This window comes from Clinocottus analis, unplaced genomic scaffold, assembly GCF_023055335.1.
Source record: "Clinocottus analis isolate CAN_PGR_092001 unplaced genomic scaffold, fCliAna1.0.p SCAF_2, whole genome shotgun sequence".
NCBI classification, from domain to species: Eukaryota; Metazoa; Chordata; class Actinopteri; order Perciformes; family Cottidae; genus Clinocottus; species Clinocottus analis.
The window spans coordinates 16,179,123-16,206,374 of NW_027175931.1; the positions used below are offsets into that span (position 1 = coordinate 16,179,123).

Consider the following 27,252-nt stretch of genomic DNA (forward strand, 5'->3'; position numbering starts at 1 on the left):
AAGTTGACTTTGTCCAGCTCGAGTCCAATTCCTATTCATGCAGTCTGACAAGTTGTTACACAGAGCTGAGACCACAGTCTCCTACCGGTGGACTCCATCCATTTCTGCTCCTCGGTGTCCGAGCCAGTCCACAGATTTAGGCGGATGACTCAGAAGCCGCACAACAAACTTTGCTCCCCGGAACAATATTGTATGTCACTCTGCGTCAAAGCGACCTCAGACATTAGGCAAGACGCTTGCCTGTGCGGCGAGGAAGCAACCGGAGGAGAACCCGGTGCACTTACAGAGGATGAGCGAGGCCCGACCGGCGACGCACGGACCAGACAAATGGCACAAACAGGAAAAAGAGCGGAGGGAGGAGAGGGGGCCATTCCCAGGTGGCTGCTTGGCTTCCAACACAATCCTCCCCGTACTTGACGAGGAAATGAAATGGGCTCTCCCCTCCCACACAACACGATTAATTCCCTGTAAGACGCTTGCTTTTAGACCCAAGAGAGAGACACAATAATGGAGGATTTATTTGCTTTGAATGAAGAGGCTAGTGGAGTGGAGTTGGAGTCAGAAAGCTTTCCTGGCTCTCTCTCTCTCTCTCTCTCTCTCTCTCTCTCTCTCTCTCTGTCTCTCCCTGGCTGTCCTGCCACTCTGTACTTCTCATTCTGTCTTGCTGCTTGTAGGCGCCGTGTAGGATGGAGCAGGTGAAACGTCTGAGTTTATTGTGCATCTGGTCTGACGAAGAGAGTGGTCCGGAGCTGAAGCATCCCATAACTTGCTAGCAATGCCACTGTGGTTATCTCCATCTATCCCCTTTGCCCCTCTCTGTGGTGTGATAAGGCCGGCTTAGGGACACATTAGGCGAGGCAGAGCATTAGGACCAAATGGGATTGTGGAGGATTTCCAGGAACGCAAGGCTGTGGCTTTGGGAATCCTCTTCCTTTACCCCCCCGAGAGGAAGCCAGGCACGGTACAATATTCATCACCACTGTCGGCAGAGCATGCCCAACACATTCTCAATCCCCCAGTATGTTTGTTACGTAGTCCAGTAGGCTCTGAACTACTTCAAATAAGTCAAGCTTTACAAGTCCTGTGTTTGACACATCCATCCACTTTCCAGAAGAAGGAAGTGTCAGGTCAGCCTGACAGCATTCCAATTTTGCATTGATGCCAGTTAGACGTGACCGGGGCCGCCATGGCAATACAACCCTTTATATCTGTGTTTCATCTCCTCTGACTGAGAATTGCTTTCACACTGTGGCAGAACCACTCTACCTCCCCATTCAGCCTCCATACCTTTTATACAGGACAACTGCAGTCCACAAACCAATGGCTCTGTCCACTTCTTATATACAGTGTCTGAGTACCAGCCACTGTACCGACACCACAATACCATAACTTTAAGGTATTTTATTTGTGCTGTGTCGGAACTCCAGTAAACAGTGGACGGCATCGATTTAGGTTTGAACTGGACTATTTCCCAGAAAGAAAATAAGAAGTGTGGCATGTGGAGCTTAGATTTAGCTGAGAGACAGTGAGGAAGGAAGGATTTGTGATTGATAAAGGCCGGCGACCCTTTCACACACCGCCTATAACGCACAGATGACTTGGCATGTACACACTCCGTCTTTCTCACACACGTTTATTCACAGGCGGTGACACACACAAACCCTGTAATTGAATATTGTGCAGAAAGCAAACATTCTCCTGTAAACATATCATCTGTCACCTCTATTGCTTAATCCATATCCTTTATGCCAAATGGAGAAAAACATGTGCACACACACACACACACACACACACACACACACACACACACACACACACCATGCAGCCTGTCAAACAAACAAATGAGGCTGGAGTCCCTGTGAAAGTCATCACCATGACCATCCCAGCTTCATCATCACGTTAGCCTGCTCCATTACACAGCAACACGATCTGGCCTGAAATCAATTAGCTGGCTATGCTTCACCGTGAACTGTACACTCCCCAATCTGTGTTTTGGTTTGATAGAAAACAATGTCTCGCGCCCAGAAAGGAGTTTCAGTTGTGTGGGCGCCACGTCCCTGACCGTGATGAAAGATGCCTTGTACCCGATCTGTGACGACACCGGGTCGGAATATGATTCAAGGAGTCGTTGTCGTCATTATGCAACACGGGATTGCACAATGACATGTACTCGTGGGAATGAGGCAAAGTCAAAGCTATAACATCTTTGTTGTTTATTGATAGTGGAGTACAGAGGAAGAGTGGAGGAACAGACCCTGTAGTCAGGTGGAACGGCAGCACATACTTCTGTAGTTCTTATAGATGGCAGCAGGGTACCACACTATGCTGGTGGGTTTTGTCTTTTCATATCATCCATATGCTCTGTGCAGGCCCCTCAGCTCACCAACATCACTGATGCTCAGAAGAGAGTATCGGGGATGTTCTGTGTGGGTTTAACCGCCCCCTGAAGAGCCGTCCTGTCCTGGCCAAACCTCTTCATGCTTCCACTCTGGATGCTTTCTCTTGCTTCTCTGTAGAAGTTAACAGTAAATTACCTCTTTCCTTTATGAATACAGCTGTTTCTAAGCTTTCCCCCTCAGAATGGAGATGTATAATAACCATGTCAGCATCTCTGTCCTGAAACTGTTCACCTCAACTCTACATTGTATCTGTGCTGTTTGTGCCTCTTGTATACTGTGGTTCTGTTTCGACGTCATCATTGTAAATGAGAATTGGTTCTCAACTGATATTACCTTGTTAAATAAAGGTAAAAAAAAAAAAAAAAAAAGCAAAAGTGAGTGCAGTTTAAGATACTTTTCCTGTACCCGCCTCAATTATGATGGGTGAAGTGTGTGTGTGTGTGTGTGTGTGTGTGTGTGTGTGTGTGTGTGTGTGTGTGTGTGTGTGTGTGTCTGTGTCTCTGACCCGGTTTGGACTGCAGTGCCGCACTTCAAACGTCTGTGATCGTGTATATGGGTCCATGTGTTGTTGTATATGTCCGTGCAAGTGCTCTCAGGGTCCGTCTCCTCTCAGGTGCCCACATCACTGTGTGTTTGCACACCACTTCATCTAACAAAGCAGCATAATCAGCCCCGAGAAAGCACATGCACAGACACAGTCCATGTGTGTTTACCTTCTCTGTGTGCAAACATGGGCATGTATGTGCTGTGCCATCAGCACTCGGGTCTGTGGCACGCAAGCATATGGCACAAGTATCCCTCATTACAATATGCAGTACGTAGGACATGGATAATCAAAAGCTTCGCTACAGTCATAAACATTTACTACTTTTGATGTTGCTTTTCTCGTTGCTTTTGAAGTTTTTTATTTTCCATCAAATAATTGAATAGACCTATATGTGATCCTGAACATATTATTCCATGTGCATTGTTATGCTGCTTCGGCCCAGCTTGTGGAACTTGGCTGCAAGGACTTGCTCCCATTCAGCCACCCAAGCATTAGTTAGGTCCAACGCTGGTGTCAACGATGAGGCCGACTCTCAGCCAGTCTCCCACTTCCTCCAAAATGTGACGTGTTTGCGGTTAGGGCTCTGTGCAGGCCAATCAGGTTCTTCTGCACCAATCTGGGGGAAGAACATTTCTTTTTGGATCATTTGGAGGCAGACTGTCCCCTTAAAGTCCTTGTGGATTCCTGTGTATTTAACGTCGTTGTATAAAACTCAGGGCTCCTTTGGAACCAATAATGCGTGTCAGGAAGGAAGCCACATAACGATCCAAATTTAAGCTAAAAACTGGCATGGCCATAATGACCTCTCACCTCAAGAAATCTGAAGGAAAATGGGTTCCATGAGTACGTAAGAGTCTCCCCTTTACAGACATGCCCGCTTCAGTTTGGGCCAAAAACATGCACTTTTGCATGGAGTTTATTTGTGTTTAAATATTTCCACATAATCTGGCCCCTGGTTCTCTTGCAAACACAATGATTATTACAGATTTATGACGAGAAAAACTTGACACCCAGTGGTGAGCTGAGCTGCATCTTAATGAATCTTTTAGTTCCAGCTTTCAGATGATGCATAGGGTTGACCCGTTATTTAAAACGTGAGTGAAACAGCTCATGGCGAGCGGGGGAACACAGGAGACCGCTGTTTGTGTCCCCTGTAAAGCCAAAAGGGTTGAGTCATTTTAAAGTTACGTTTGTGACCTGTTTTACGTATTGGAGTTACACATTTTTTTCATAGTATCTGTACTTATTTCCAGCCCAACCATGATGTTTTTACCCTCCGTTTCCTTATTATCCACGCGGTGTGCATGACACACCAAAAGCTGTTTGATAACGCTAACCTTGTGATATAAAATAACACGCGGAAAGCTCACATATCACATCATGACATGTGGAATGCCTTTAAAAGAGGCCTCAACGTGATGAGTTAGCCTCATGTGTAAAATTGGTGAAGTGCCCTTCACATTTAAAACTTGGCAAGGAAAAAACATCTACATGTTCTGCGTATCTACATAATTTATCTTTTTTAACAAGACTAGAATTTACTGAGCTTGTGAAAACATCACTGTTGTTGTTTTTTAGGGCCAACAGTGACTTAGAAATGTTTGGTAGATGTGAGAATACTGTATTACACGCTCCATTTTAGAGTTTAGGTTATAGACATAAATATTAAGGTTAGGCTTTGGCTTCAAGGGAACCTCCATTTGTGTAGAGTGTGTGTGTGTGTGTGTGTGTGTGTGTGTGTGTGTGTGTGTGTGTGTGTGTGTGTGTGTGTGTGTGTGATGACGTGGTGCTGAGATAGACACATACAAGCCATAGCTTGCAGTCAAAGCGTTGAGCCTAATAGTGAGCAAAGCACTGCTCTCGTCTAATTTGACATGCCAGGAATTAGCTCAGTGGGTGGTACGTGTGTCGGGGGGAGTCTGTGGACTTGTCTGCAATTTACTGTGCACAGGTTAATGCGTCTTCATATCTGAATGCCGTATGTTTTCTTGTGTGCACATGTGTCAGTGCGTGTGTGGTAGTGAGTAAAGTGCCTGAAGGCAGACCCCGTATTGACGCGGATTACTAACACTTAACCGACACTACTGAGACTGCAAAGGGAGTAAATGATTTAGAGCCATTGGCCTTAATGTAATGAAATAAAGGCCCCGTCTGTCAAGAACACACACACACACACATACCTACCTATGGGTGCTAATCCTGGGAGCTTACATCTCCATTAACACTAACACTGCACCACAAACCTACTCCGCCAGCTAGCTAGCACTCTCAGTGTTTCCCTGAGGATATCAGAGACACTCTCTCTCGCTCTCTGTCTCTCTGACACACTCATACAGACACACACGGCCTGAAGGGATGTCAGTGTGGGTTCACAGCACAGTCATAGAAGTATGTGTGAAAGTGAGTCTATTAAAAGTGTGTTTCCGTGAAGTAATCTATATAACATGTGAATGGTGTCATTGTACTTGAGTATGAGTGAATGAATCTACAGTCTGCATTAACACAATGTGAGAATGGATGTACAACACAGGGCTACACTGACCTTTCAATGCCATGTCACGCTGATATGATGAAGGCTCCCACAGCTGCACCAAGCTAGCTGATGGAAAATAGTGTTTTCTTGGTACTGTAGAGTTAATGTGTTCAGATCTGTCTCTGTCTACATCCAATTCACAGAAGTAAATATGCTTGTAAACATTGTAATCCCACTAACGTTATTATTTTCTTCCCCATAAAAGCTTCTTTTTTTTGTTAATAGTGCAATGTTTACACGACCCAGTCAGCAGAATAATGGCATGGTTTGTTTCTCCAAATTCCGAATATGTAAAGTCTCTGAAGGAAAATTATGTTTCATATCAGTATTTCTACGCTAAAGGGTTTTAACCGCTATTAGTGGTTTTGCTGTCTCAAAACTGTAGTCTCGATTATGTAGAAGTTTGGGCAGCAAAACTATGTGGTGACGGTTGAGTATAAGATCATCTTTTGGATTGTTTTTAAAGGATACCACGACCAAGAATACTTTTGGTTTCATTCGGACACTAACATGGGTCTCCTGGTGGAGCTGTCCAGACCTCCTCCCTGGTGGACTCATTCAGATTTTGATTCAACGTATGTGTGATATCATATGTCAAATCCAAATGTAATGTGACACATTCACTTGAAAACGCAATTGACAATGCAGTTCCATTGTCTGGCAACGTTATTTTGTTGGAGCCCTGCTTAGTTAGCATTAGCTTCTGCCTCTCAATCAGCTGAATAGCGTGAAACTAAACAGTAAATGCAGCACTCATTTGCTCGTGTGCTTGCATGTGGGTATATTGTAAATATACAAAAAAAAACAGGGACTTTTTAAATCATTGCTCCACAGTGGTCGTAGTTCCACAGGCGGCCTCTAACTGACCAAGAGGTTCTCAAACATTTAGTCTGGCCCTCCTTCATATTCATGATGTAAAACATTTTGCAGTAGACAGTGTTGTCATGAGAGGGCCATTGGTCAAATATTGGTCAAATATTGTCTGCAGAGTGCTTGCTTTTGTCGCCAGCTTGTCGTTAGCGTCACCAGTCTTACCTTTGACTGTCACGAAATAGCAAAACAACAGAAGGTTATAACCTCGCAATAAGATGCAGTCCAATGCAACAGCACTATCAGGCTCCACAGGGACCATTAAGATGAATTTACGCTTTCCTAACACAAACTAAACATCCGAAGCTTAGCAAGGACAGGAGTTGTTGTGAAGGGGTTGTGTTGGATCCCATTTGACGATAGAGGTGTGTGTTATGAACTCATAACTCAGTGTAGTTCCCACCTGAACCACCACCTGGTTTACCATCTGTTTGTTAGGAACAGACTGTTCCTGTTTTCCCAGTGCCTGACTTCTCAGAAACACCACTCGAGTACACTCACACACACACACACACACACACACACACACACACACACACACACACACACACACACACACCCACACAAACCATTACATATTATACAGCACCCATAATAAAGGAATTAGTCCAATCAGCCCCCTCGCACTAAAGCCTAATTGAATTAGCATTAACCAGCATTAGCATCTTAACTGCACAGGTAACCCAGAAACAGTGGCATGAGGCCTCAGAGCATTAGACCGTGTGTGTGTGTGTGTGTGTGTGTGTGTGTGTGTGTGTGTGTGTGTGTGTGTGTGTGTGTGTGTGTGTGTGTGTGTGTGTGTGAGACAAACCTTTTCTAAACTGGTACAGTTGATTGTGCTATGTGTAGCCTTTCCTTGACATATTTAAGTCTCTACACTGTACAGCCACCAACTGACATGTACTGTTCTGTATGTTGGATCGCAAAAAAGGGTCATTTCACCAAAAAGTAAAAAAGAAAATCAAGTCTTGGTCAAGGAGCTTCACAAAAGAGTTGCAAGGCTCAATGGGCCTCATGCAAGAACATTGTTGTGATCATAGCCTCAGGCTCAGATTTCCAGTCTCTCAGAAGAAATATGGCATTTTGATTTTAAATGAATGCAGCAGGACCAAGAATGTTTTTTTGTTTTTTTAAATGCATGGTAAATTCACTGTATTGCACTTCCATCCACTCAGAGCGCTTAAACACTACATGTCATCATCATTCACCCAGTCACATGGGGGGCTACCATGGAAGGTGCCACCTGCACATCAGGACCCGCCAATCCTCTGATTGAAAGACCAACAGCTCTACCACTGATCCACAGTCACATTGCCTCCACTCAGTTCAAATAAAGCACCGACTTCACCCACATTGCAACTCTTCCTGGCAACAGTGCAGGCCCACATTCAGGTGTGTTATGGCTCTGATTGGCAGTGATGGAACATGACACCCGGGGAGACATACTCATTTTCTCCCCTTTTTCAGCACTTTCTTTGTCGTCTCAGCCACAAATCCCATCTGACTCCATCCAAGCAGCACTCATTGTTCCAAATAACTCGGGCCCGAGTTTTAAAAAGAGACGAGTAATAGATATAAAGACGTAAGCACCAAAGTATTCACTGTAACATTTTCACTGGCCTCCTGCTGCTTTCTACTGTTTACTAAGCCTGTTTTCCGGCTCATTGGGGCCATCACAGGCTCACCGGCGAATAAGCTGAAAGACATAAATGTCTACTTGCAACGGGATAGGACTCAATTGCATACTTTCAGCGGGTTTCTCAAATTTACAAAAACCTTCATTTAATAGTAATACTGGTGGAAAAATGGGACCAGAATGCAACGTCTATAAAGACCACAAGGCAGCTCTTGCAGTGAAACAATTTTCTTTACGACTGAACACAAAATGCCCATAAAGTCATACAATTAGGGCTGGGCAAGGTTGAAAACATTTAACTGATTAATCGCATGATTTTTTTGCGATTAATCACATTATGCGCCAAAGTAAAAACTAATGTATTGCACATATTTATTTAATGTAATGTTATCAGAACATTATAACAGGAGCAACAGCAAGTAAACATACATACTTATATATAGCACATAAATCTTTATTTTTTTTTTTTTAACTGGTACCAGAAGAAAAAAAATATTTTATCAGGTAACAACATAAACAGTGTGTTCAGGAGTAAGGGTCCTTGTGAGGGACAACCCACTACTTCTTTTGTCTATGTTCAGTTTGTTACTACTAATTGCTTTCATGTCAGGCTCAAGTCGGCAAGTCGTCAACACTGCCTGTCGGCGAGGCTACGAAAGCTTGTGCGCATGTACATAAATCCCCCTTTATAATAAAAGCAGTGTTGTTGTATTGCATTTATGGCGTGCATCATATTAATTTATTTTTCATTTTTGATTGAACTACGCTGTCTGGAGAGATTTAAAGTGCAGCACCTGTGTGCAGCAGTGATAAGCATCTCCCAATGCAAAAAACAAATGCAGGTAACGCATGACCAAGTAATTATCGCCGTTAAAGGATTGCCGCGTTAACGCTGCGTTAACACATTAACTTGCCCAGCCCTACATAAAATCTAAAGAATCATAGCTGTTCTCAGTAAATTGACAAGTAATGATGATATAGTGAACATTTAGCATTATGTTTGTTTTTATTTGAGTTTTAGTTCGTAGTTTGCTGCACACAGTTTCTATTGGAACTGTTGTGAAGCATCAAATTAAATGGCCACAATATTATAGAGAAGCAATGATGCTAGTATGTGTTTGATAGGCAATTGTGAGGCGCACATGGGATGTGTGTTCATATCCAACTGTGCCATCCTAAACCCCTGTTGTAAAGTTACACACGCACGCGCACACACACACACACACACACACACACACACACACACACACAACCCGTCTCAGTGTGATTAAATCTTTAAGGAAAGTAGCACTGGCTGAAGGGATAAGTAGGGCCAGTATGTACGGACAAACAGCTGGGGGGAGAGTGGCTTTTAATCCTGTCGGGTTTTAACATGATGGAGGGAAAAACAGCAATCCAGGGCGTGTGTTTTGAATCCTCCTGCTGTCAACACCACAGCCTCACATTTACAAAAGATTTAAAGAGAGAAATTTAAAAAAAAAAAAAAAAAAAAGTCAGGAAACACATCCGAACGCCAAAGACAGATCCCCTTCACACCAATGCAGTGGACACAAGAGGTCATTAATTGTCCAAAATGCAAATGAAGTAAGGAAGCTTGTTCCTGTTTGTATATGTAGTGGTATTAACGTTGTATTGTAGGTAATGGCATCATGTAACGATTGCTACTACGAACATTACATAACATCCACACAGGCAACATGTTGCCACAGTCAGCTTAGGAACGAGAACACAGTGACCAAAAACTCCTCCATGTTATACATTGACGTAAAGACATAATACATGTGTAAGATCCTCTGAAACGCCTGTTACAAAGGAACGAAATCCTGTCAAATGTATCCTACATTTACTCTTTTGTTTCTTCAAGTCATAGGAAAGATAATGCAGGCACTGTTTATGCTAATCAAAAACACCTTTTAAAAACACAACTTTTTTGAACGCTTCTTCAAGCCGGATCAAAACACATGTAAACTCTTTTCCATAATTAAACGTGTGAAACTTAGGAACATCAACACCAACTATCAGTGATCGGGAGGTCCAGTCTCAATTGTCCATGTCAGCCTTCAAATACCCATCTTGGTCAAAGCCTGGTCTGCTCAACCTAAAGCTCTTCCTAACCTTCTGTCAAGCTCTTATCGTCCAGAAAAGCCGCCGCTGTCGAAACCTTTGATCTGCTTGGCTCACTGGCTATCAGGGAGCAGACTACTGTGTGTGTGCGTGTGTGTGTGTGTGTGTGTGTGTGTGTGTGTGTGTGTGTGTGTGTGTGTGTGTGTGTGCGCGCGCGCGTTCGTGTGTACCCTGAGGCCTGGCCAATCTCAACTCCTCTGCAGGCCGGTGACAGGTGCTAATGCTGGGGCGAAAGGCTGCACGGGCCTCCATGCTCCCTGCTGTGATAACAGTGACCAACCTCCAAAAGCAAACACACACACACACACACACACACACACACAAGCGCGGTGGCTTAGCTTCCTGATAACTTTGCTGCACTTCAGAGGCAGACACACACTGTGTGTGTTGGATTGATTTTTCAAAGGATTCCCCTTTAGTGCCAGCAGGCCCTCCATCAAAGCTGGCCATGAGAGCCTGTTAAGAGTGTGTGTGTGTGTGTGTGTGTGTGTGTGTGTGTGTGTGTGTGTGTGTGTGTGTGTGTGTGTGTGTGTGTGTGTGTGTGTGTGGGTTTGTGTGTGTATGTGTGCTTCTGTGCATCTATGTATGTCAAACAACAGTGTGTTTTGCCTTAGAGGTGATATGATGTCATTATGTCGTGCACGATGGTTGATTTAATGCTGGATAACTGGATGTGTGTGTGTGTGTGTGTGTGTGTGTGTGTGTGTGTGTGTGTGTGTGTGTGTGTGTGTGTGTGCGTGTGTGTGTGTGTGTGTGTGTCTTTTTAAAGGCTGAATTGAATTGTGCAGCTGTGAAGGTCCATCTGGACAACACAGCTTAGTGTTACAGAGTGAAGTGTGGCTCATTGCTTATAGAGTCAGAAACGGAAAAATTAAAACCTATTCGTCTTGTCGAGCTGCCTCTACCTTCATATTAACCAGTCACCCTCAATCTACATCCATTCTTGGCTTCTGTACTTCCAGCATATACACACACACACACACACACACACACACACACACACACACACACACACTCACACTCACACACACGGATGTTGGTCTTTCCAGTAAAAGAGGATCTCTTCTGTCCCTGTCTTCACTTTTTCCTTTGAAGTCATCCTGCCTGCCTTCTCGCTGGGGTTTTACTGATACCCACAAGACCACGAGAGAATCATTCTCCTGTGTGTGCATGTTTGTGTGTGTGTGTGTGTGTGTGGGTGTGGGTGTGTGTGTGTGGGTGTGGGTGTGTGGGTGTGGGTGTGTGTGTGGGTGGAGAGAAAAATGTCTTCATGAAGTAAGACTAGATTATGCTTCCTTTCAAGCTTAGTGATTTGAAAATGCAGTTAGCATGTATCCTCTTGGTTTAAAGGCCAAGCTCTTGAGGACTTGTTGAATAAGGCCATTAATGTGATGTCTACTCCTCGCAGGCGTTCAACGTTCTTTTAGATTGTCTGTACTGTATTTTTTCAAACTTTGTGTGACAAATTACACAAAATGAAGAATAATTACGTACGATAGTCAACTAGACAAATCATTGTTTTGAACCTTTGAATTGTCCAATGACTTACACCTCAGTGATGCGCTTGCTTGGTACGGTGTCTGCAGGCCCTGTGGGTGCACCCCCGGGACTCCTCCACATGAGGAAAAATCATTTCATTTTCATCCATCAGTGGATTTTCAGGGCAAAACTTTGGACTAACCCTCCCCTCCCCGCAGTCAGACGTGCTGTCCCGGCGAAAAAACAAAACGTATTCCGTCATCAGGGTTCCCCTAGGGAGAGTAGAGTCACACAGCGGACTTAATATCAGGTTTCCGTCGAACAAAGAGCGGAAACTGAATATCACGCTATTTCAGCCATTGAGGGACAGGTTTGGGTCGGCAGAGGTGAGGCCTTAAGAGAATGCATCACGAGCAATGTGGTCCTTCATGGACATACGGGACCGCCCCACTCAAGGAGTGGATGAACGTGAGTAGATGGTCCATTTTTCAGCGCAGGCTCAGATCCCTCGTCTCTTGTCACATACCTCTCGTGTTAACCCACCCTCAGACATTCACAAATAACAAATTGTTAAGACAGTTAAAGCTTCATCCTGAGAGCTGAGAGAGAGGTTGTTGAGCACACTTAGTAGAGCGCTTTTTGAAAGGAGCCAGACCACCAAGGGCACGAAAATGTCTTCTGGACTGTTCATGCGCACGGGACTACCTGCTCATAGATCTAGAGTTACAATACATAACTAACGTTTTAGCGCTGCATGCCTGCCTGGCTGACACATACACATACACACACACACACACACAAAAGAGAAAGAGGGAGAAAAAGGGAGAGAGAGAGTGAGATAGAGAGAGAAACAGGTTGCAGACTTTCTGGCTCCAAAGCACAAGATCTCTCTGATTGCAGAAATTACGACAGACAGAAAGGAGAAAAGATTAAGGAGCACTGTAGGTCTGTGTGGATTTGGTTTGACATGCATGAAGATTGTGTGTGTGTGTGTGTGTGTGTGTGTGTGTGTGTGTGTGTGTGTGTGTGTGTGTGTGTGTGTGTGTGTGTGTGTGTGCGTGCGCGCGTCTGTGTGCGTGCGTGCGTGCGTGCGCGCATCTGTGTGTGTGCGTGCGAGCGAGCGTCTGTGTGTGTGTGCGTGTGTGTGTGTGTGTGTGTGTGTGTGTGTGTGTGTGTGTGTGTGTGTGTGTGTGTGCGTGCGTGCTACTTTAAACCAGCTGATCTGTTGTGTGATTGATTTTCATTCTGGTAGAACGCTCCATGGTACAGGAAAACCAGTTGCATGATTATCAGTTTGGCAAATAGTTTTTCGTGTTTAATGGTAAATGAAGAAAAGACTGAAAAGTCTTCCAACCTCTCAAGGTCAACACTCACCTATTCACACACTAATGGCAGCGGCTTCCATGCAAGGTGCCGACTGCCCATCAGGCTCTAAACTAATGCACATGCAGACACCAGTTTGAGGTTCAGTATTTTGAGACTTCGGCATGCAGACTCTAGGAGCTGGGGATCAAACTGACAAACTTCTGATGAAGGGCCAACCTGCTCTCCCTCTGAGCCACAGCTGCTACTTAACAACTAATAACACACACTTCTTAGCAAGGCTACTCACACTATATTCAATCTCATTATATTATATGAGGATTTTAGTATGGTATTTCAGATATGAAATGCATATGTTGATGTATGTTTTTTACCCTTATACAGGATGTTTCTGTATTCATATTTATGCTGCAATGATGTGTACGTTAATATAAACATCTGTGGGAAACAGATGTTTATAACTAAATACTGTGGGGTGGTTTAACCTACAGAAATCTATCCCATTATATCATCAAAGATCATATGTCATATGTCATTTTGGTGCTTCTTCAAGAGGGTATTTTAATATCTTATTTAGCTTATTTAGCTTTAGATGAAGAACTTTCTAAAAGATTGAGTAACTCTGTATCCTTCAGTTTATCACAAACACATGAAAAGATATGATGAAGTGTAACCTGAAAAAATGACTCATAAATATGGCTGTAAATAGCAAATCAGTCTATGAGATGAGTAGATTTAAATTCATTTGCATAAAATGGAAATTCTCCAGTAAAGCACATGCGCCTCTAATTTAGGTACAGCACTTAAAGAACAACAAAGTTCTGGTGGAGACCAGTTTTGACCTTAGTTTGCGCTCATTGCATTGCTTAATTCATATCTGCAATCAAGTTGGGAACTTTAGAAGCAGAAATGGATCAAGCTTTATATATTTAATTCAATCTGGATTGATCCTGATCCTACGAATCAGCTGATTATTGGAGAGTTGGTGCAACTCTGAATACTGCTGCATACGTCAATTCAGTTGTTAACCAACGGAGACTGAACCCTGTGTTTGTTGTTTGCTTGCAGGTCCTTTCGATGGGCGTGGGGTGACCCTGCTGGAAGTCTGTGGTAGCTGGCCGGAGAGCTTCGGCATTCCGCGACACAATGTGGGCTCAGCAGACGCCAGCGACGAAGGCCTGCGAGAGAGGCTGGCCGATGCCATGTCTGAGTCCCCCTGCAGGGACATCGTGGGATCCGCTACAGGTCAGTACAAAAAAAAGAAAAGAAAAAAAGAGACATACACCTTTATTAATCCCCTTGGGGAAATTCTTCTCTGCATTTGACCCAGACAACACAAAGCACGCACGCACAAACACTTCACACCTCACACGGCCACTACATCTGGTGGTCAGACAGCCTTTCCAAGAGGAAGCCGAACACTTTCATTGACCAAAACAATGTCTCATTTCACCTCGGAGAACAAGGGTGTGTCAATAAGTCCGCTTTAAGAGCTAATGCTTTCAGTTACTTCCAAAGTAAGTACAGTCACATGGTTCTCAACTTTTTGGGTAACCTACATCACTGCTGGGTTATGGAAATTGTTTTGTGAAAATCTGAGAATGGGAGCTAAATGGCACTGAGGCGGTACAGAGGAGAGGTTTGTTTCTTGTTAAACGAATGCCCCAAAAGTTCTGTTGCAAAGTAAATCTGATCTAAAAGGCTGCCCAGTCTCCAGCTGACGAGACAAAGAATCAACCGAGTTTTCTGTCTTCACGCGATATTCTTGATACATTTTCAGGCTAAAAAAAAATCAATAAATCTCTTGTCAAGATAAGTCCCTACTGAGGGTACCTCAGCTGTTTTTGCATATCTTTCTTTCTCAGAAAGTTTTCGGCAACATTTGTGTGATTTCAGAGCAACATATATTTTCTGCAACTGCTTGTGCACTTGGTGCAAGCTGATGTAATAGTGAACGATGATGTAGCAGTGGGAGTTCTTTCACACACAAAAGACACCACCTTGGTGCTCTGGATCCTTGTTTTGTTTCTAACTCCATGATAAATGTCTCCAGTGCCGCTAAGTGTCTTGTTAGCTAGCCTGACTTCCTCACTGTGGCAATACCCAGAATACAGTGCTGCCAGGACAAGGTCCAGTGACCATATGTGTGTGTGCGTGTGTGTGTGTGTGTGTGTGTGTGTGTGTGCGCGTGCGCGCATGCATTTCAAAAAGGTTTTGGCATATCTGCACATGCCTTGCTTTACTCCTCAGCTTCCTGCCTGCATGTGCGTATGTGTGCACAGCAGACATGCCGTTGGCCCTGACGGTCCAAATGGTTAACTCGTTTAGGAAGTGGCAGTGCGCTCTCGTTCTCTTTCCCCCTTCTTAAGTGAGTGTGTGTATGGGCGAGGGGGGGGGTGTAACTCCACAGAGGCAGCCACAGGGGTGGGGTGGGTTGGGGTTGGGGTAGAGGAGTGTGTGTGTGTGTGTGTGTGTGTGTGTGTGTGTGTGTGTGTGTGTGTGTGTGTGTTTGTGGGTGGGTCACAAGGCCCTAATGGATTTAGCATCGACTATCATCCCCCCAACCATCCCTAGCCATATTCAGTCCAGCCCCCCCTCCAAGTTTAGGACTTAACCTCATTTGTAGTCTCTCTCTCTCTCTCTCTCTCTCTCTCTCTCTCTCTCTCTCTCTCTCTCTCCCTCTCTCTCTCTCTCTCTTTCATCTCCATTTCTCTGCCCCCCCCCACTCCGTGTTTCTTCATTACATTATATTTAAGAGACTCACAGACACCAGTAGTCAGTCGCCTCTCATTCTTCTTCCGCCCGACCCTCCACCCCCAAGTACCATGTTGACCCCCACAAAATTCATTACTGATCACATTACATCAAAATACAGCTGTAATACACACACACACACACACACACACACACACACACACACATATGTCCTGCGCCGAGAGCTGTGCTGAAGACATCATCCACAGGGAATGTGATGGACTTGTTGGTTCCTCTATTCATCCATACAGGCAGAGAGGCTTCAGCCTCTTTGAGCTAATCTAATAGTGTAGCACTTCAGTGCTGTAACATGGGAAATGTCCCCGTGTCTGCTGGATGGAGGAGAGCCATACATGGGCAGACTGGTAAGACTTTAATAAAAAGAGAGACCTGCTTGGGTCACTGTTGTCCATTCCGGTAACAGCCATGATCCTCCACGTTGTGTTTTATGACTAAATGAACTTGATTTCGGCAAAGATGTTGCACATGAGCAAGATTACGTCTCGCTTATCTGGACGCTCACTGACATGTCACTGTGGTGTAGAGGGGTTGATATCCAATCTTTTCTCTCCAAATATTTTAAAATGCATATATTTATATTGGGGATTAGAGAAACAAACCCCTCGTAAACCCCGTCCCCTGGACTTCAATTTTTCTGAAATGCTTACATCATGACGAATGAACACGGTTTGTTTGATTACCTATTACCTATTTCATCTCTCATTTTTCGTTGGAGCCACTTGCTGTCAGAGACTCGTTGACATGGACGTGTTTGGTTCAGGGTGTTCTTCAGAGTAGTAACGATGAGAGGGACGATGATGCTGGACAGAGAAGTTTCTGTTGTCTTTATTTTGTTTTATGCTTTTAGCATGTCAAATGGTTCACTTGCATCCCGGTGGAGGCAATCATCTCACAGACAAATTATAGGACCAACAACAACAGAAAATCGTCACACCATCAAAATCGAAAGCGGTCATGTTAGAACTGCTTATTAAAAAAAAAAAAAATTACTTTTATGAGAACTCTTTTTTAAATGAATTACATACAGTCTGATGAGCTCAAATAAGCCTTATTAATGCCACACAGAGCTACAGAAGTAAGAACAGATTCATGGTCACAGACGGAAGAATCCATTATGAATGTATTATATAGTGAAGCCAAACATGAAATAACTCCATAATAAGGTCCTATACTCTAACGTACTGTAAACGGTACCCAAAAATCATAGAGAAAGATGATCTCAAAAAAAGCAGCTGACTGAAAGAAGGAAAGTAGAATGAAAAATGGTTTTATGAATATAGTGAATACCTCTTATATTGCCATAAAATTGATCCTTATAATGATTATTATAACCAATTTGCTGTTGTTTTTCTTTATATTTCATGTGCATTTCCATCTAATTTACACTTGGCCTACATGAATATAAAGTAATGAAATGGATGGCTTCAATATATACTGATTTCATTGATTGTTTCAAAACACAGAACAGCTGTTTGAAACGCTTTTCAAATTACAGCAAATTCAACTGTACTGTGTTTAATTCACAACAGTATGACACAGTACACTGCTGTACATACAATATAGTTTACTGTAGTTCAAATTATTATAAAGCAATTGCCTGAAATGATATTGTGCTGTTTACACATACAGTGAAGTCCATAGTACTAGGAGGCCTCTCAGCTCTCACTCTATTTCTGAAATGATATTGACGGCAGTTAGAAAAACATGTTTCTGTATGTTGTCCTGCCATGTCAAGGACACTCCAACACGCACTTTAACAACCTCGGGATGTAACCGGCTTCCTCGCGGTGAGGAGACAGTCTGCTCCCCACCGAGTCCTCGCCACCCGTTAACGTGTGCTCCACGCATGTCATTCAATTCTACTTTATTCATCGGGAGGGGGTTGCTAGACAGGACTTCAGAATAATATATAACACCTCTCCTTTCTCGTGGCATTCTATTGGAGCAGAGCAGCAGCTGACCCGGCATCCCATCCACATCTGATCCACACAGGACACGCTCCTCCCCAGATTCACAGGACAGAGTTGTGACGCTCAATGAATTAGTCACAGTTTCTGGATGTACACTTCAAAATATTTCCGTTGTGGATTGAGATGTGTGTGTGTGTGTGTGTGTGTCTGTGTGTGTGTGTGTGTGTGTGTGTGTGTGTGTGTGTGTGTGTGTGTGTGTGTGTGTGTGTGTGTGTGTGTGTGTATATATATTTATATATATGTGTCTTGGTGTGACACTTAGATGGGAGAAGGCAGATGCTATCTTGCTCAGTGTCTCCATGTGCTGGGAGCCTCGGCGTTAGACACACACACAGCGGAGATGCTGACCTTGAACCTGGTTGTGAACACACGTATGGAAGCCACGCCCATTCTTACCTCACCTGTACACACATTCCCCTCATCCATTCCTCCATCATGTCTTTCCGAGCAAGCGTTGAGTGAATTCTCCGCAGACTTTTTAAACTTCTACTTACAATCACTGTCAACTGACTCAATGTCATTATTTGTGCCATTCCACTGCTTTTCATCACAGGTTATCATCTACAATAACTATTTGCAGTATGATCATTGACAAATAAAAAGATTTGGATGGAAACACAGCAACAAACAAAACTACCCTCTTCTCCATGTTTCTGCTCAGAGGATCTCAGAGCTGGAATGCTCACTGATGTAACAAATCACCATCTCTCTGACATTCTCCTCCACACACACACACACACACTCACACACACACACACACAGACACACTCTTTTGCAGATTCACAGGGAAAACAAAGCCTCTAGTCAGGGTAATGGGGCTCTCACGCTAAGGCCGAGACCCAGCGTCGCCAGCTCGGAGGGCAGGTGACACTCACATAGAGCGATGGACGAAGAGGAGGGAGAGAACAGAGCACGTAAGAGAGGAGCGGAGTGAGAGAGAGAGAGAGAGAGAGAGAGAGAGAGAGAGAGAGAGAGAGAGAGAGACTGACGAATAAAACACACTGGGGCTGAAATTCGATTTGGCTCCAATGATATAATGTTGCTAACTAGATTTGGCTTATTGGTGCCTGTCCAACATAAATTCCATTGAAGCCATATGGAGAGTGGACCACTGCTCAACGGACCTAGTGCAGCTCAGCTGAGAGCAACGCCAGCTGAGGAACAACCACACTTTCTCTGGGCCTTTATGCACATCCTGTCATTTCACAATAAACACATTTGATTCCAGTGTGTATGATATTGTTTATTGTATCTCTGTATTTGGTGCTGAGTGTCTCTTACTGGGCATGGGTGGAGTTTTTCAAGCAAAGAGATACCAGACACCATTTGAGTACTACAGGAAGTGTGAACTGCTCCAACTTACTTTTGGTCAAGCAGCCAATTGAATTGCTTCAATTCCCCAGAAATTAAAAAAGATAAATGCTAATTATGCAACTTCATAGGCGGCTTTAGGCGTCGAGCTGTGGAGTGTGTTTCCGTCATCAGCCTGCGTGATCAACCCACCAGCTTCTCCATTGATCTGTTTCTGTTTTCAAAGCTGTCAACAGGATATTTATGAGGTTTGTTTACTTTGGTTCTCACATGACTTTTCACGTAGCATTAAAAATGTCTTACAATGTTCTGGTATGAGTAAACAACTTATGACTCGGTATCGTCATCACTCTGAAACTGGGTAATGGTTTCGATGAAATATCTGGTGCTCTTGGTGCCAACAGGGCTCCGTTTGTTTTTCATGTTGCTGTGAATGTGTTGGGTTTAGTTTGGCTGATTGGTGAGTTAAGGGTGCTGGGACCACCCACAGCCACCGGGTCATAACCAGCTCTGTATGTTGGATCCAAGCTCAAAGAAGCTGGGAGTAATAATAATAACAATAATAGTAATAATAGTAAGACTGTCTGAACAGCACAACTCAGCTGGCTCTCTCAACGCTCGACTCAAGACAAATATTTAGGGGAGCCTTATCAGCACTGGAAGGTTAGGAGTGTGTGTGTGTGTGTGTGTGCGTGTGTGTGTGTGTGTGTGTGTGTGTGTGTGTGTGTGTGTGTGTGTGTGTGTGTGTGTGTGTGTGTGTGTGTGTATGTGTGTGTGTTTTATTAAGTCCACCAATTGCTTATATATATACAGGACACCCATCTGTGTATGTGCAGATGCATACATTTGTGTACCCACTGCATGTGTTTGTATTTGAGCTGTATGTGCAAATGTAATCATGTGTCTGGTTCTGTGTGTGTGTGTGTTTATGTAAATACAAGTGTGTCAATGTATGTGTGTGCCTGTATTTTATTAGTTTTACCCTTCACATGCATGTGTTAAAAGGATCTTTACTTGTGTGTGTGCACAAGTGTTTGCAATTACTCAGGCTTGTGCGCACGCATGTGCTAATGGATATGTGTTTCTATCAACTACCTAATATCTACATATAGTCGGACATATTCGTGTGTGTGTATTTCCCTGACTGACCTCTTAAAATGTTCTTGTGTCCATGAGCTAGCAGGCGGTGGTCCAACTCACTAATTGCTTGTTTGCTGTTGGAACCTGGACCGCCGGCCTCTGGTAGGGTTCCACTATGTGTCTGATGGTATCACTTCAGAGAAAACATCAGCTCTGCTGCTTGTGATTGAGGTTCCCCTCACACAGTTGTGTGTGTATCAATATGCATTGTGAACATGTGCAAGCACCTAATGCTAAAGAGCCGACACGATGTTGCTTATCTCTCCCTCGCCCCATTTACTAATCAATAGTACACTAAACGGCATTGTGCTTTAGGAGCATGCTATTTTTCCATTTGGACCAAGTGTTCTTTTTTCCATTTGATGGTTGTGCACTGTATATTAGAACAAGCTATCAAATATAGTGCCTTAATGTTTCAATGCCACTGGACTCTGCTAAGAGGCCGTAATCTACCGTATGCATCTAACCAGTGTTGGGCTCCTGACTGGAACAATGCAATACTTTACTCATTACTGTTACTCATTTCTAAAGTACCATAATTGCTTTAGTTATTAGTCCCTGTGGCCAGTAATCGGTTCATCTACTCATTCATCTAGTTTTCTGTTAAATGTCTAGATTTTGGGCATGTTGTCAAAACAAGCTGTATAATTTATGTCCATATTTTCTCAGTCTGTGTGACTCATTTGAAAACTGCTTCTGTCATCATTTTATTTAAAACGATAAACTCTCGTCAACGACGAGTGAGAGCAGTACCAGGGAACCCTCACACACAACAATGTGCTTTGGACTTTTATTCGAAGAGACTCTTCTATTGGCACATGACGGAGGCGTGTGGGGGATTTCCCGGCTCTGTGTGTGCAGTGTGAACGGTGCAGAACTCATACCTCAAGGGGCCATTCTGTCATTCTGCATTCAACACGCATGATGCTGCTGGTTGAACATCCCTGTGTTTGTACCGGTGGCTCAGGTGCGGTCATGCTGTTTATGCTGGGCTCATACTGTTCACAGTGAGCATAATGCTGGTGTTAGGACCACAAAGTTCACACAAAGCACAGATGATTGGAGGTGGTGCAGAATGAAATATATGCCTTTTATTTTCATATTTGCGGGAAATACAAAGTTTAAATTTAGACTCTTCGTCATTAGTCGACAGAGCAGGAAAAATCAAAGCCTAATAATCCTCCACCCATGTGGTCTGAAAATAACACACATCAGATTATGCACACAACGTTACATGCATATAGTGTAGATTATTCTCCCAGTGAAAATGAACCAGATTATATTGATGTCTAGGGATTATCCAACACATTGAGTGAAAGATTTGTATACATTTCTAACACAGGCAAAAGGTGATGTAAGGAAAATTGCAGTACAGCATGGCAAAATAATTCCTGCAATACACTGATCGACTTGATTGTATATATAAATATACATATAAATATGTATAAGTATGTGTTGGTGTAAGAGTTTCTCAGGGGTATTTGCCTATAATGTGCCCTGGCGTTCTCTGCACCAATATGCTGTAAGTATGTAGTCTGTAACCCAAAGTTCAGAGATCAAAATCAATCAATTTGATATAAACATACGCAGTTACACTTAAACGTGAACTGATAGTGTTTATATATTTTACACTTGGCCCAGCAGATGTATTCTGATCATAGATGGAACATGTCCATCCAATCTGACAATAGGTAATGGTGGTTTCCTTCAAACATGGTCAATATACTTCCTTCGGCACTTTACAATGAAGTAGCTGATTCGTGTCTATGAGCTCCATTGAAGCCTGAAACCATGCAGACGAGCTGCGCAGGAACAAATTAAACGTTTTCTATTGTATAAAAATTAATAGCCTTTTTAAGTTTTGCTATGATATAAATCATTCCATAGAAAACATCCTTAATTGGTCTATTAAGGAAACATGGAACTAGACTGCACGCCTGTTGAGCTGTGTGATTTAATGCTGGCACAATACTTCCTGTATTTGAATTGGCCACGTCCTCCATTCACACAAAGCCGGGTTGTTATCCATCCTGCCGACTGACCGCTCTCTCTGCTGGGCAGCCTTGTTTTAGTCCACTGATACCCATCACAAGAGCAACAGCACAGAGAAGTACAGACTTGGAGGTCCTTCTTTTCCTATAAATCAGTGCAGACATGCGCTGGCTTCAGCTGTACACACACACACACACACACACACACACACACATCACCATACAGTCACACACACAAAGAAGAATAACATGCTTACAGGCCGTGCACACTTGTCTGGCTGGCTGATGGCAGACTGTTCATAACGGACTGCAAGCATACAACCCATTAAGAGGAGTGTCTCTGAGAAAAAGCACACTTGAGTTCAAATCTTTATTTAGGTAGCCGATCGAGTGTCTATAATGAGTGTTATTATAAGTCGCACGTAATATTTTTACATTTTGTTTGCTTGCTATTCCAGTTTTGAGACAAATTTCATCAAATCAAACTTCATTAAACATTAATGTGTTTCTCTATAAAAACTCTTTTAAAGTAGTCAAAGTTGAATAATGTTATGTTTGTGTACTTCTGAAAGAATGTGAGCAACTTTTTAAAAAGATAGTCAGAAGTTTGCAAATTTACGATTTAGATCAGCTTCTATACACAAACAGGACTTTGAGTCAGACCGGATATCCAGCACCAGCTTGTTTTATTATTATTTAGTAGATGGGCCATCGATACACGTTGGGTGTACTGAATGTGTGCGTTCTATATAAACCTCATGGTGCCATCACACCAGCGAAACATCAGCGAGAGGGATCGGTTCATTCCAGTGGAACTGCCAGATCAGCAGATCTGTGTGAACCTTTTGCATTTGCAACTTGGGTGAACTTTGACGAGCAACTTTGCGACACATGAATTGTTAATTGTCAGCACTAGCAAGCTTCTTGGCAGGCGATGGTGTTGGGGATTAGCTCAGCAGGGAAAGTGTTTTTGCCCACTACCCTTACGTTTCAATATCTAAGATGTTTATTGTCACTCTCCAGATATGAACTGTGCCCCCACCCACACACGCCAACCATCAGTGACAGAGTAGAGATGACTTTACAAGACGTCAGGGAGAAATGCTGCTGGAAGACGAGGCACAGACAGAGCTGGATGTGTCTGCTTTTAGTTTCCCCGAGCGAAATGAACTTAATAGTTTAGGTTTTCAACATGCCAGTCTGATTTGTCATGAACTCCAAGTTCTTTCAGTCGATCCAGTTAGCTGGCTGGATACATAATGAATCAGACATGCCTCAAAATGTGACTCCCACCATCCATTGAAGTCTTTCCCAGTCTAACACTGGCGTCAATATGGCCAGTCTTTAGCTACCAGCTTCCACACAACTTCCATGTATGTACAGCTGCATGTATATTGTACACAGCATAATTGTGACTATGATCTCAATAGCCGGCCTAATGTACAGGCTGGAATACTCACGCTATGGACCACACACACACACACACACAAGCACACCATTTGGATACTTGACTAACTCAAAACTATTAGTTAATCATTTTGTGACATGCCCAGAGGGCCATGTTGTCCCCTCGCTTTAACCAAAGAGAGAGAAGAAAGAGAGAGAGCAAATGAGTACACTCTCCCTGAAAGCTACTCAGCGCTGCCGTGACAGACAGAAAGAACAAACGCAGGGAGGAAGAGAAGGAAAGGGAAAGGGGGGGAGACGTCAGGGACTGAGTGAAAGAACAGAAAAGGGAATGCGAGGCTGGCTGAGGCCGGAGAGTATGGTGCTGAGAGAAGAGACGACGAGTGTGAAAGCAGAGTGTGGTCATTATATCTGCCCTTCAGCGCTGCCCTGCTCCCAACCTCACTCTCACTCCCCCTATCTCTCTCTCCCTCTCTCTCCCAACATCCCTCTCTCTTTCCCTCTATCTCTCCCTCTGTCCCTTTCTCTCTCCCTCTCTCTCCCTCCCTCTTTCTCTCCCTCTATATCTCCCTCTCTCTTTCTCTGTCTCCCTCTCCCTCTGTCTCTCTCTCTTTCCTTCCCTCTCTCTCTATCTCTCTCTCACTACACGTTGCCAGGCGAGACTTTGAGCGTAATATTCGGCGACAGTGTGAGACGATGAAGAATAATTCTTGTATTCAGAGCTGCCACTGCTTGCCCCTCCCCCTCTTCATCCTCCTCATCCTCTCTCTCAACTCCACTGACAAGTCAGGCCTGGATATCATTGTATCATTTATCCCAGCCTCGCCTCTGCCACTCTGCCTCGTTTGCCCAGAGGGAAGTGTGAAAAGTGTGCGTGTGTGAGAGAGTGTGTGTGTGAATGTGTCTATGCGTGTTAGTGTCACTCTGCGCTTGTGTGTATGGCACTCCAGCTGACTGCAAATGGGCTTTTGTGGAGTTTTTTGGAGACTGCACTTAACAGCTCGCTCAAGGGAGACACACACACACAAACACACACATACAAGGGGCTGTAAGGGTTCACAGAAAAGGAGGGCAAGTAAGAGCAGAAAGAGAGAGAGAATTATGGCGAGAAAGAAAAAGAGACCGATGGAGAGAGTGGAAGGAAGCGCTTTTTAAAGCCCTATTCCCGTGTCTGTTTTGGGTCGGTCAGACGACAAGAGGGCCGGAGACACACTTTGTGTGCCGAATCAGAAATGGTCTCTGGCTGAGGGCGATCCACTTCACCCAATCTGCTCCAGCACCGGCGGCGGTGGCACGCAGCAAAACACTTGTCGCTGCTGCTTCTGTCGCTCTGCTGACTGGAGCAAGTAACGCGCCTTGATCTGTGACCCGTCACTCAAACTACATCCAGGCCATTTTCTCCAAACTGTCGCTCCAGCTGATACGAGAGGCATCTATTAGATGACACTTGAGTAGTTTGGATTTTGGACTATTCGGTGTAAAGTTACAGACTGGAAATTAACAATTGCACCAGAACTTTATCCTATTTTGCCTCAAATTGTGTGCACTAGTGTGATGCTCAACAATGGTTTGTAAACGTGAATAAGAAACAGGAGACTGTGCTTGACCCAAGAGCAGTTGAGTTGAACCGGTAAACCAGTTATGATCCATGGCCGATCCATCAGACAGCTCTTGTAGAAGCACTAATTTGGAGAACTAATGTTGATTTTATTTACTTTTGGCTGAACCAGTGGTTTCACTTTTGACAAAGACTTCAGAAAGAATTCCAGGCGAGTATGAGACTCTTATCTTCCATCCATCCATTATCCTGCAACCGCTTATCCTTCTCAGGCTCGCAGGGGGCTGGAGCTGATCCCAGCTGATAATACTGGGTCTTGGTCCAGCAATTTGTCAGGACAATGTCTTGTGTACGTATTGCACAGCCTTCAAGATGATCAACTTCTGCAGGTTCTCTTGCAGTAGTCTGCACATAACATAAGTACAGAAAGGTCCACATGTCCTTCATTCTCACTCAAGCTTATACTTTTGGAAAGAAGCCTGAAGGCCTCAATTCATCGGAAAGCCCTCCTCACCGTTTAAACATTGAATTGAGGGACTGGGTCTGTAACCAGCAATCTCCGCTCTCGATGTCTTTCTTCATACCTCACACAACTACGTCCATCATGTTTGTGTGAGTGCAGCACTATGAAGGCTGTAAAGGGAAAACCACCATAGAGAATTCAAAGATGTGCAAAAGTCACTGAATTCGTAGAGGTAGCAGGATGCAGCCAGGAGCAACTATGACACGGAGCTTTTCACTCCCACTTTGAGTGTGGCTAGACAATTTCCCCCTGTGAAATGAATCAAGAAGGCTATCTATCTATATATCTATCTGTTGAGAGCAGGTATAACAACTTCTATCTCTAGACGTGGTGCAATGACGTGTTGGACGACCTCCTTTAAAGCCCACTGACCTCTGTTGGATTCGTCAGTCTCAAATAAGCCAAAGATAACATATTGCAGGTTGTGTAAGAACCTGTCCAGACCTGACATCCTCATGCATCGTGTGTGATCTCATCACAAGTAAGCATCTCCAAGTAAGGGTGCGAACGCACCCCAGACGCGTTGAGGACGCGTTGAGATCCGATCCCTCAGACCACGTTTAGAGATGGTCACATTCTTTGAGCAGGGAGTATGTATGTGTCCGAGGCCACATTAAAGGGCCGCCTCGTCGGCCGAGGTCTTCTGCGTTAGCCGAAAGTATTCACGTTGACCACCTCTGAAAATGTGGGATGTGTCAAATGTCAAACATCTTGCTCAGTTTGGTTTGCCTGGAACATGGCAAGGAATAGACCCAGGCTCTATTGTTTCGATTACTATTTCTTGTTATTTTAAATTTTAAGGTAGACTTGGCTGAGGACGTGCACTACTGTCTCCCACAGGTTAAAAACAACAACGCATGTGTTCTGTCCAATCAGTAATGACGCTTATAGAGAAAGGAAGTGAGGCCCGATCACGAGTGGTTACTTGAGACGCAGGTGGAGACAAATGTACTTGTGTTTGGGTTCATGATTGATGACATTTAAAAATAAAAACTCAAGGCTTGAGAAGCTCTTTAAAGCATTAAACATTTTTAATCAAAAGACAAAAACAAACATGCAATTTTTCTTTTTTCTTTTCTTTTTCTTTTATGAATTGACAAACCACCCAAAGTTAGTACTGCTAGGAGATGAAAAAGGAGATGAAAGGAGATGAAATTAAGTGAATAAAGCCTCAGTCACATTCTCAAAAGAAACATTGTGTTTGGGGAGACACTGATTTTTGTGAAGTAGTTTTATTCTATTCATCAGTTTTACAGAAACTCTGTAATCTAGCAATCTGCCTCACAGATTGTGAATACTGGAACATAGATCACTTATGAGGCAGCAGCAAACTCGGTCAACACATAGTGTCGGCAAAGTGTTTGTCTTCACACACCAGGTCACACTTTAAACCGGTAATGTGTTTCTGGGGGTGCATACGCACATGTATACACACACTCCTCTCACACCCATCATACTGACTCATGTATACACATATATCAGACACACACTATCTTTCCTAACATGACCCTGCATGCGGGTGTGTGTATCAATAAAATATGGTGGCATGAATAAGTGATAAGATACATAATGGAGAGGCAGACGAGCTGAGCCAGGCCAGCTTTCCACAACACTGGAACTTCCTGTCAACAGAATGTCCAACCAAGGACGTGTCCTCCTTCTAAGA

General features: G+C 43.8%; 1 protein-coding gene across 1 annotated transcript in view; it reads left to right on the plus strand.

Moving 5' to 3' along the window:
* The window catches only part of bcas3 (BCAS3 microtubule associated cell migration factor), a 305,557-nt gene that overhangs the window by 265,991 nt on the left and 12,314 nt on the right, over window positions 1-27,252 (plus strand). Inside the window, exon 23 of the mRNA XM_068585216.1 lies at window positions 13,980-14,156. Coding sequence (XP_068441317.1) covers window positions 13,980-14,156 — 177 coding nt within the window. The remainder of the gene's footprint in view (window positions 1-13,979; window positions 14,157-27,252) is intronic.